Below are 12237 nucleotides of genomic sequence, written 5' to 3'. Positions count from 1 at the left end.
ATGCATTACATTTTTATAAAGCAATCAGATCATGTTGATTTCTGTTTATGTCGCCACAAATGTAACTTATCACTATCATGGACATGTAATGAATCAGTGCTTTTATTCCACTGCAATGTTTTGTTTCAATGTATTCTTTACAGATGCTTTAGCCGGAGTAGTGCAGGCAATATCAATATTGATCAATGTCTCTTGTCAACACAAAGCAATTAACACCACCAGGAATGAGACCTGTGTAATTGACACCCCACTAGGTGGCACTGCTTGTGTTACTTCGCACCATGTCTGAAGTCTGCGAAATCAACCAGCAGCAAATTCACTAACAGCATCCATTTCGAGGATGTTTGAAATGAAAGCAGGCTTTCAAGCTTCAGCCACAATGTAACATAATGTCAGCTGTTACCATGGTTACAAGTAAATCCTTTATAAATCAGGTATGTGCAAGTATTTACTGGACATATACTGGTATGTGCAAGTATTTACTGGATCTATTGTTTAATTTACATAATTGAACTGCTAAAAGAATTTCTGATCAGATGCCAATGAATCTGCCTAAGAAGGCTTGCTTGTAAGTGAGTGAGTGAGTGAGTGAGTATGTAGTTTTATATTTTAGCAGTATTCCAGCAATAGGGAACACCAGAAATGGTACTTCACACATTGTACCCATGTGGGGAATCGAACCCGGTTTTTCTTCACAAGTATTGCGCTGAGGATGAAATTCTGTATTTAACCACTAGGCTACCCAAATTGTGAGAGAGCACAAATAAAGTATTGTGAGATATACCCATGGAAATGATGTACCTTCATGTGTTCCTTTATTCATTTCCAGGTTTCTTCACAAGGTATGTATTGCACTGTGGATGAAATTCTGGAAATAAATAAAGGCACACTTGTACCTTCATGTGTTCCCTTATTTATTTCTATGAGTATATCCAGATATCGTCCATGTATGGCCCAAGCATTGTTTGTCATATGAGTGATTGTCAGTAACTGTACTGCATGACGTCAGTAGAGTATGTTTACTATGACTAATATGTTGTTCCTCTTCAGAATAACCATGAATAAAACACACACCCACTTCCAGTTCATTCAGCTGGAACTGGTAACTCAGTCCAAGTGAATCATTGTATCAGGATGCTGAGTGATGTGAATGCCATGCTCTTCACAGCTTTCAACAGCCCGCAGGTGCCATAGAATATTTTAACCAAACTGGAAGTGGATCTTTTTAACCTAGGGTATGACTAATATTTGCATCAAAATCATCATTTCTGAGTCATGAGGTATTGTTTTTGGTTTTTGAAACACAAGGACATATGCACTGATAACATTTCTTCATGATTTTATTTATGCCAGACCATTTATATTTCTTGTTTAACAGATTTTTTCATCAGAAAACCTAAAGGCAGGAGGAAAAAAAAATCACCAAAGTATTATTCCATTTATATACTAAAAGTACTTTACTTTTGGCAATTTATGAAGTGTATATGAGGCAAAAAATCAATCTAAAAACATTTTTGGGGGGCAAGTCTACATTTTTGGCCACCAAAAACATTAGGATTTATTCTTTGAGCAGGGGAAATTAATATATTATTTTTCTTATTCTTGAAAAAAATACGACCAGCGGATTCGTAAAACAAGAAACAAAATTGGTCTGCCTTTACAAAGGATTATACAATGGATACTAATTTTGAAAAATAGTGAAATACCCTGGGCTATAGTTCTGTTTATAAAATCACTAGGTGAAAGCAAAATTTGGTCTAGAAACCTATTCAAAGTTATTAGTTAAACCTTTTGCATATCTCTTGTCATTGTCTATTTCTTAATGCAATTTATCAAATATTTAGGGAGAGCTTCACATGTTTATAGTCATTTAAATGACGGTGACAAGAGTGAGGCAGGTCCGTCATTTAAGTTGTAATAAAACTGCCATGCTCAAAGGGTTATTTTATGGAAGCTTAAAATGGACAAGTTATTTCACCAATCTCATAAATTTCAACTGGATAATGTCATCAAGTGACAGAGGGTAATTCAATGTACATATTATTGATTACTGATATGGAAAATCTATATTTGGCCTTTCAAATACACATTGAGTTAACATGAACACGATGGTCCAGCTGTCCCTACAACAAAGCACAGCGTGAACTAGCCATCAATGTATGTTCACTCAAAGCAATATAACCTCATTGCTTGTTATAAGAAGATTGACCTAGTTAAAACAGGCAAGCAATATCTTATTTTAACATGATAACAAGTAGGTCAATATATATATTCCATGATAGGTGCTCATTTTATACCATGTGGTTCTTCATTAAAAGTGATTACATGTCAGTATAATTCATAGTGAATAAGATAAATGCCGATCTGATCAATATGGGGTTTTGAACAAGGTCCATCTTAATACATTAGTGGTGTATGTAATCGTATTTTAAAACCTGTCAAAGTAAGGTCTGCAACAAATTCAGTTCTGTGGGGTGTGTAGGGATGAGGGTTGTGGGGTGTGGAGTGAGTAGTGTGAGGGTTGAGGGTTGTGGGGTGTGTAGCGCGAGTGATGAGGGTTGTGGGGTGTGGAGCGTGAGGGACGAGGGTTGTGGGGTGTGGGGTGCGAGGGACGAGGGTTGTGGGGTATGTAGTGTGAGGGATGAGGGTTGTGAGTTGTGGGGTGTGAGGGATGAGGGTTGTGGGGTGTTGGCTGTGAGGGACGAGGGTTGTGGGGTGTGGGGTGTACTCACCAGCTGAACAGCCAGAGGGGTCTTGTCATTCTCCGGCAGATGTTCCTCCAAGCCCAGGACGATGCAGTTGGCGATGATGGTGAGAAGTACCATATACTCGAAAGGCGTGAAGTACGTTAAGGAAAGTTTTGGTTTGATAACACAACATACATTAATAACAAAACATGTACATGAAATTGTCAAGACAACAATGTTTAGTAATGATGACATGAGATTTTAGTTACATCATTGTCAGCCTCACTAGGGGGGAAAAGGCTGAAGAAATGCAGGCCACAGTAGATTGTCAATTTGGAGAAACCCACATATGCTGACGATTTATGGATAATAATCAGCCAACCAGGCTGGTCAAAGGATTCTGCTACATTAAAAAGATGTAATTCTTACTTGTTAATTGCAGTGATACCTGAACAGTCAACAAGATAGTCTGCAATGAGTGAGTTTATTTTTACGCCACACTCAGCAATATTCCATCTATATGGCGGCGGTCTGGACCAGACAATCCCGTGATCAACAGCACGAGCATCGATCTACACAATTGGGAACCGATGACATGTCAACCAAGTCAGCGAGCCTGACCACCTGATCCTGTTAGTCGCCCCTTACGACAAGCATGGGTTACTGAAGATCAATTCTAACCCGGATCTTCATAAGTGAGACAAACATGGGTTACTGAAGATCAATTCTTACACGGATCTTCAGGGGTCAGATGGTCTGGCAATTGAAACAGACCTGATGATAAACATACATAATAATAATGACAGAAAATGTGAGCATACTTTCACAATGTGCAGTTTCTGGTTTCAAACAAAATGCTCTCCTTTATCCATATACTCCCCATGGAGTTGAGAAGACAAACTGAATGTACACTGGTTCCTTAATGTGGAGATATTTGCAGGGGCATGCATGTTGAATTAGCCTTACACAAATGTAATATTTATCTGAAATAACCTCCATTTGAACATTAATTTTATTGGTAACTAAACCATTAAGGTATATCGTGTGTGAAAATGAAGTTTCCAAAGATCTGGAAGAATGGGTAAATTATATTCAAGACAGATGTCTTATAACTTTTTCCTGTCTCCTTGAGTTAGGCACTGCTTCAGTCTACAGAGCCATCTTACCTCAACCGAGGTCATGAGCTCATGTTTAAGTACGGGAGATACAATCCTATTTAAGATGGCTTTGTCTAATAGAGCATGCTCCTAAGAGTGAGTGAGTGAGTTTAGTTTTACGCCGCACTCAGCAATATTCCAGCTATATGGCGGCGGTCTGTAAATAATCGAGTCTGGACCAGACAATCCAGTGATCAACAGCATGAGCATCGATCTGCGCAATTGGGAACCGATGACATGTGTCAACCAAGTCAGCGAAACTGACCACCCGATCCCGTTAGTCGCCTCTTACGACAAGATAGTCGCCTTTTTATGGCAAGCACATGGGTTGCTGAAGACCTATTCTACCCCGGATCTTCACGGGTCTGCTCCTAAGAAGATTTAAAAGAGCATCACACTACTCTGATATGGAAAGCATTGTATCATTAATATTAGTCTAATGAGCACAGACGTATATCACAATATGAAGCTGGCTGGTTTCTACTATTCCATCCAGTGCTCTTGCAGGAAGGACCTTCCTTGTCTCTTCTCCCAAGCTGTGTGCAGTTTGGTTGTATATGCATGTTTTCCTATTAACTATTCTCTTTGATAAGAAACAACAATCAATTCAACTTCTGACATAAAATAATGATGGCTGCTTTTGAGATTTTTATTGTCCTTCTGATAATGACAGTTCAACAATTGCTTCTGGGACATGGTGAAGCACATCGTTGTCGTTGGCAACCAGATATTGGAATCGATTGTGAAGGCACCCATGCACACATGTCAAGTTCATGGTAGCTGTCACACTGCTGTTAAAACATTGCAGGTGTCGTCTGCTCTAGAGCGGAACATAGTATGTAAAGTAAAGAGCTGCAAGCACACATCGGGGACTTTGATAAAGCTCTCTAGTTGCCGCATCACAGCACCTTCACCGAGGGTCTTGCTTTTGTTCATCGTGATGCCTTGTGTACCTTCAAGTTCCCATTAAGTTTTCATTATTTGAATGCCAATAACAGCCGAGGTTGTTGCATGTGTAAAAAGTATCTCAAACGTTTCTTGCAAGATAACAAAGGAGTTACTTAAGTTTTGGGGCCGAGCCTAGGTGGCAAGTTGTACAGTTCAATAAAATGTTATATAATAGATAGATAGATAGATAGGATGGATTGTGTCAAATAATAAGACTGGCATGGTGGAGTCAATCAGCTTCATGTAATATGCGATTAAAACAATTTTTCTTTTCTGAAAATATCAACATTCTTAAAATGAGGTTTTCAAGCATTGTGTTATGATATGTCTCAGAACTGTCACACTTACGATTTTTAAAATTTTTTTTTATCTGATATCGATCTTTTTAAGGCTCCCAACATGAATGTAACCTTCATGTTTTCATTACAAAAATACCATAAATGTAACATCGAGGTCACTTTATGAGGTAGGCGGGAGGTATAAGTTCTTATCAATTCGAGTGTGGGCAGACCATCAATGCACTTGTTTTGAAACACATTACAGGGTACTTCTAAACTATTCCATAACACAACACTTTTTCGAAAGCTTGGTATGATTTGGCGAGTAAACAAGTTTGACGTGTAGTAATCAGTGTAATGTAAATGGTGCTTGCTGCGCCTTTCGCGACCCCCATCTGCACGTCTGACTTGGGTCATCCGACAAACGGTTCATTACTGAGTTCTCTAACGCGCATTGCGACTTACTTTTGTTTCAAATACTTGTCATAAATGTATCGTCATGCTTTCCTTTTGATAAATATATTGTTCGAGGTAGTCATAGTCGGCAACAGCTTTACGACATCCATGTAGCCAAGCCTTTCAGCCGCTAGTTTGAGAAAGTCTCACTCATACAATTCTCATAGCTGTGGTGTTCTGGGTACGGTTCGTCGGACTGGTTTCTCGCTCTGCTTGCTGGTTGAAGATGTTCAATTAACCACAGTATCAAGAGAATACCGCACAGAATACACAATTCCTTATTAGCAATACAGCTGAATTCAAACAAATCTCCTTGACTAGATTATCGAGAATTACACCATTTTATGCAACCGGTTTTCGATCGTTCCGGTAAGAAGCATCCACACGCAGACGATTATTTGTCGCAAAGGTCGGGTGATATTGAGCTGTATTCGATCAAGAGGGTGTTAGCATGGAAACCTTTAGTCACCAAGGACGCTTACAGCTTCATTTATATGCCAAGTACCGCTCTTTTCCTATTTAATGTTCGTTGCATTCATCAGCCAAGTAATCTCAGGGATGTAGCAGAGATGGCGATACGAATAGCAACAGGTCAGATTGACTGAACACAACGTTCCGACGTGGTCGTTTTCGATCTGACTTCGTGATTGTGTTCGGCAAAGATACAAAGTTCTAACTGATAAAATCTCTCATAAAAACGAACTGGGAATGGATTTGAAAAAGCCGAGTTAAAAGTGGGAGTCAAAAAGATGCATAGCACGCGAAGCTAAAGCACACTACAACCACTGATTTCCAACCTCCACAATCAATATTTAAAATTTGTAGTTGCATGTCCTTCAACAATCATGCCATTCAATAAATATTTGCTAAGTCTGTTAATTGTGTCACTGAATTATATTATATTACTTTGGACGCTGGGAGGAGAGTACTTCACGAACAATGCACTTAGTTCTACAATTCCTCAATTAGTTTGTGATTTCTGGTTTTAACATGACCCTGTCACTTTCTTAGCTGATGAAACTAATAACCGATAAAATGTGGAGAACTTTTCAAAAGACGCACGCCTTGTCACTGACACCATTACTTTTCTCGGGACGAGATCTAACTATGTTCTATTGCCAGAAAATGACGATGTCATTAGATTGTTTCGAACGGCTGTGTAATTTCAAGATGAAAGAGTAACATGATTGGAATTTTGTCAGCTTGTCAGATACAGAACAAACGCTCATCACAAGTGTCCCTCTCCAGCCAGACCTGCGGGCTACATGGGACCTCTTTGAAGACGACAGCGGCCATGTTGTGTGCATCAAACATGATGGAATGAAATGCACAGCTAATGAGCATTACTAACTACATAATCACCACACCCTGCTATCGACGCAGCGATAACACAGCGGACTTGTGTCACACAGGTTGGTTAAAAATATCCAAATGAAACACACAGTGAGTGAGTGAGTTTAGTTTTACGCAGCTTTTAGCAATATTCCAGCAATATCACGCCGGGGGACACCAGAAATGGGCTTCACACATTGTACCCATGTGGGGAATCGCACCCGGGTCTTCAGCGTGACGAGCGGACGCTTTAACCACTAGGCTACCCCACCGCCCAGCAACACACAGTCTCAGTCTTGAACACACATTCTAGACCCTTAAACGCACCGCCTACTCTCTTGCGTGTAGGCGTAGATGTTCATATTATTGTTCCTATCTTCAGCTTTCTATAGGAACGTCTCTTCCAAGAATATGCTTCACGTGAAATTAAAGTCAAACACGGATCAAAGCCGGAATGCCTTGACCCCGGCTGTTCACTGGTGACATCAAGGGCATGATGAAGACCGGACAATAATTAGGAACATAATATAGAAATATATCATTACCGTAGTCACCCAACAAATGCAGACCCGGACCTATGAAGGAGTGTAAGCATGTGTATGAAATAACCCCGCTCTAGTCTCGGCAAGCAGTTATATGAAAAAGTCCTGTGTGGGTTTTCACTTAACCGGCCTATAATCATGAGTGAGTGTGTTTGGTTTTACACCGCTTTTAGCAATATTCCAGCAATATCACAGCGGGGGACACCAGAAATGGGCTTCACATAGTTTACCCATGTGGGGAATCGAACCAGGGTCTTCGGCGTGACGAGCGGACGCTTTAACCATTAGACTACCCCGCCGGCCCCTATAATCATGTGTTGTGAACTTGAGAACCACCGACCACACTTCAGAGACATGCTCAAGATGTCTAGACGCGAAAACACTCAAGTGCATGTTCGATGCGGTTTGTTTAAGTGTTACAGCTGAGCTATTGAAGATTCATGGGAAAACTGTATGTCAGTGTATGTCTATGTTACCCGCCTCTTAATTACACTTGTTCTGTCAAAGCAACAGCGAAAACATTACTGTTGGAATTTCCGAATCAACAGAATAAATGTGATTTGGCCTGTTAGAAGCGTCTTGTCTTACTGAGTAACTAAGGTACGGTTTAGTTGTTTAGGAAATCAATTTAAGCATGCACTCTGGCCTTAATACAAGGTAACGATTTGACAAAATACTGAACAGAAACACGGTGATAATAACAGACCTAATCAGCGGCTTGCAATGGTGTTAGTGGCATTCCGGTCTGTTTCAGGCTCATTCGGATTTCTGATTCTCTGTGCTGCCAATGGAACACGGATATGTTTTTCATCTAGAATCAATTGCGCTCATTGCTGGATGCAAATTAAGTGCTTTGCCATCTTTTCGTGGAAGTATGCCTTCCAGATCAATACAGGTTAACTGATTTGCTGCAATAGGACCACACCGGCGACCGCATCCTACATGACATGTACTGAACTTAAGTCTGTTAGAGACGGACGGGAGCATGGGATGTCCGCAAACAGCAGAAGATAGAGAGGCAGGAAAACCAACAAGCTTTGTAACATGTTTCAATACTGTATCCGTGGTTCCTGAATTTATTTCGTTAGTTTGAAATACAGCCAAACTGTGTACATGGAACCATTAAACTTGTACGCATAGAAATTAATTTGTTCTCTCTAAACATTTGATTGGAAACATTACTGGTATGTTTCCGTCATGGAACAGAACCATCTGTAAACACAAGAAACCCCGACAGGTTCATGGTTAACGGTTAGTCAGACTCAGCAAAAATGCTAAAAATGACAGTTTAGGTAGCTGTCGATGGCCGTACCATTACTGCATACATGCATAAAATTATTTAATTCTATACAACTAGTTTTCATCGCGAGGCACGGTTTATAAAAAGAGCGTATTTTTAAGCATTCGCGTGTGAGGGGTTATGTTTCGAAAAAAGTGGGTTCAAATATAAGTAGGATTGCGTTGTTGTTTTTGGGTCAAACTTGTAGGACGATACAAGGTTTGAATGATAAACACTAAGAATATACTGAGATTGCCGAGCATTCACGAGCCACTGACAAACACATACCTCATGCTGCACGCTGGCCCGCATGGGGACTCTTGTCTATTGCACTTCCGTTCTCGGTGGCAGGTGCTTATTCAAAAACACTTCCTCTCTCACTTGGGTATAGAAAGAATATTTGTAAAATAAACGAACGATTACTCAGCATTGGTCGATTTTAGTCCCACTAAGCTCTTGGTTGTAACTTCCTGATCAATATTATCCTTAGTGGAGGAAACAACCAAATGTTTTGAAGAAGACAATGCATAATAACATGGAATATTAGCAGTCACATCTGACGGGTGTTGGTGAAACAACAGAGAAGGATGACGCCATATTGGTTGACGTACCGTCAAGACGCGGTGGTGGACCACCTACAAACGTCATCGCACTGTTCAAACTGTCGCTGTCGTTCTCTTGGATTAACTCGACCATTGTTCATGTAGCCGCCGATGAAGTAAGTTAATGTTAGTGCGATGTCACAGTCTAAAGATCCGCATGTTACGAGGTGACGTGGCCAAACACGGCCTCGGGTTTAGGTTACAAAACACCAAGACGCGGTGTAAGTTGGGGAAAATGAAGTGTTCATCTGCCAATGAATGAATACACTTTAAGTCGCTCTTAGCAATAATGCCGCAATACGGCCTGTAAGTCTCGCGAGGCGCTACTTCCGATACTAAGATGGTTCCCGGCTATCATTGCGCGCGCCAACTTGCGATATGCGAGACGGGGCCCAGCCTACTTCTGTTACCAGATTTCCGATGACAAGCGTATATTCAAGAACCAGTTCTGGTTCCAAATTGCGCGACCGCCAACTATAACTTTACTAGACCGGACCAAGTATACGTTGTTTGTCACCTGGAGTGTCGTGACCTACATACGGGCCCTATATGAGGACAGGGGACACAGAAATTGGCTTCACACTATACACCCATGTGACGAATCAACCCCGGGCCTTCTGCGTGACGAGATGACGCTATAGCCACTGGGAAACCCGTTCGAAGAAGTGTCGTGTGTCTGTTTTAACTGCCAATATACACCGAGAAATGGAAGTGTTACCTCAAAGGAATATTCAGAAAGTATGAAGTATTACGCTGCTTCCGGAATGGCCAAAGTTGGCCGTTGATGAAAGTAGAAACAGGGACGGCTTCTCAGTTAGTCAGTATCTTTGAAATATTATCAGCTCAATTTGTTTTCTGGCTTCCGAGAAAACTATTTATGAAAATGTGTTGAAATGGTTCTTTAATTTTGAAAAACCCCAATTAGTTCTTATCTGAATAAGATTGTAGACGACAGCATAAAATATACTCATAAAGTACAAGTGTTCCTTTATTCTTTTCCAGGTTTCTTCACAAGGTATACATTGCACTGAGAGTGAAATTCTGGAAATACATAAAGGAACACTAAGACTTTCATGTGTTCCCTTTTTCGTTTCTATGAGTATATTCCACCACTGTTTACTCTCTCTGGTTTATGAGAAAACGATGCTTAAATATTTCTAAATGTCAAAATAATTATAAGTGTATGAAATAAAACATACATATTATTTTTTTCAAATATTGAACAAATCCAAAGCATATTGAAGTTCGTATACAATTCCAGCTAACGATATTTTCAGACATTTTAGCAGTATTCCAGCAATATCACGGCGGGGACACCAGAAAGTTCGTATACAATTCCAGCTAACGATATTTTCAGACATTGAATGTTAACCCTCTCAGTTGTATGCCTTGATTTTTTTCTGGGGTAACATAATCATATCAGAGGGTAGGAGGCATGACTTGAGGAATGGGTTAACGGTAATCCTGTTATTGCTAGATCAGTTGAATGACTAGAGTGTTTTTTGGGTGACTCAGTTGGACCTTGCAAAGATATATTATTGTTCCTGATCCGGTCTGTTACATCTGGCGAGTTGTACATATCGGTACAAATTAGAGTTATTCGAATGAAGGCGCAAGACGAGATGCAGTTTACAGTGTTAAGTGAGTGAGTGAGTGAGTTTAGTTTTACGCCGCTTTTAGCAGTATTCCAGCAATATCACGGCGGGGACACCAGAAATGGGCTTCACACTACAGTGTTCCGGGTTCGAATCCCCACATGGGTACAATTTGTGAAGCTCATTTCTGGTGTCCCCCGCCGTGATGTTGCTGGAATACTGCTAAAAGCGGCGTAAAACCATACTCAGTCAGTCAGTCAGACTACAGTGTTAAGGAACCATATGAACGAAGATGATAACTTAAAGAGGAGCCAATCTCAGTGAGATAGTGGTCATTTCTAGATCCGACCTGGGCCGTGTAATCAATGTCCATTGTAGAAGTCACAGTATGTAATCCGGCAGTTACCTGCCCATACATTACACAGTTTGAATAACTTGCTAGGTGAGGTTTGGTGTGGATCTGTACATCAAATAACACATCTTTCACATCTGCTTTGACCTGACCCGCAAATTGAATAGTTCGATACTGGTTAATAGATTCTGCCCTTCACCTGTAAATATTTACTCAAATCTTTACCATTAATTAGTACTGCGAAAGGGCGTCGTGATGCCTAGGGAGTCGGTCACGTGTCATTTGGCAGGCATATTGGCAAGAGGCACATTCGCTCGTCAGCCTCGATTCCAGTCCTGATGTGACATCACAGAAGGAACAGTGGTCTTTAGACAAAGGGGGATAACTGTATGTCGATGGTGTATATACGAGAGGTGAATATTATCTTTAAATTGGTCATTATCAGAGGCAACACAGTCGGGACTGTGAAGCATCTCTCCACCATGATCATATCATGGAACACCTCAAAAGTGAGACGAACCATCCTGATAATTTCTGCGTGATACCAGGGCGTCATTTTCTATTGATTCGACTAGCCTTCACTGACTACTCTCATGCCCCGAGTCGGCGCGGAGGTAGAACTAATATTGAGAAACCACTTTCCGCATCCGTGAATGACATGCCCATCGGCAATTATCTCCCTTGAAGTAGTTTAACTGAATAAATGGTCAGTCGATTGCCCTTGACGTATCCGGGTTACAGAGTCTAACATAGAAATTGCATGATTCTGGCAGATCCTTCCCCCGAGATGGCACAACTCCGGCAGGAAATACATGCAATCCGAGGCGTGCTCAAATTAAATCTAAATACCATTTAATATTGGAAGCAATATAGCATCAACTTGATGGTCTGATTCCTAATTGTCGTTATTGTTAATATATGTTACCGAAAACAGACATGGCTCATGAATCGAAGTGCTATTGTATGCAATTATATATACTGCTGGTTATTGTGCACAATCGATAGATTG

At 40.6% G+C, this 12237-nt stretch overlaps 1 protein-coding gene and 1 long non-coding RNA gene across 2 annotated transcripts in view; both read right to left on the bottom strand.

Moving 5' to 3' along the window:
- The window catches only part of LOC124291256 (voltage-dependent calcium channel type A subunit alpha-1-like), a 299650-nt gene that overhangs the window by 107322 nt on the left and 180091 nt on the right, over positions 1 to 12237 (bottom strand). Inside the window, 1 exon segment of the mRNA XM_046728197.1 lies at positions 2733 to 2838. Within this exon segment, the coding sequence (XP_046584153.1) occupies positions 2733 to 2838 (106 nt within the window).
- On the bottom strand, positions 4480 to 7018 carry LOC124291257. Its single transcript, XR_006902179.1, has 2 exons — positions 5536 to 7018; positions 4480 to 4797 (listed from the first exon to the last, which is right to left on the bottom strand). It is a non-coding gene; the product is annotated as an uncharacterized LOC124291257 (long non-coding RNA).

The sequence above is a fragment of the Haliotis rubra genome, unplaced genomic scaffold, assembly GCF_003918875.1.
Source record: "Haliotis rubra isolate DU_JTF1 unplaced genomic scaffold, ASM391887v1 Scf488, whole genome shotgun sequence".
NCBI classification, from domain to species: domain Eukaryota; kingdom Metazoa; phylum Mollusca; class Gastropoda; order Lepetellida; family Haliotidae; genus Haliotis; species Haliotis rubra.
This window is presented reverse-complemented; position numbering and strand designations above follow the sequence as displayed.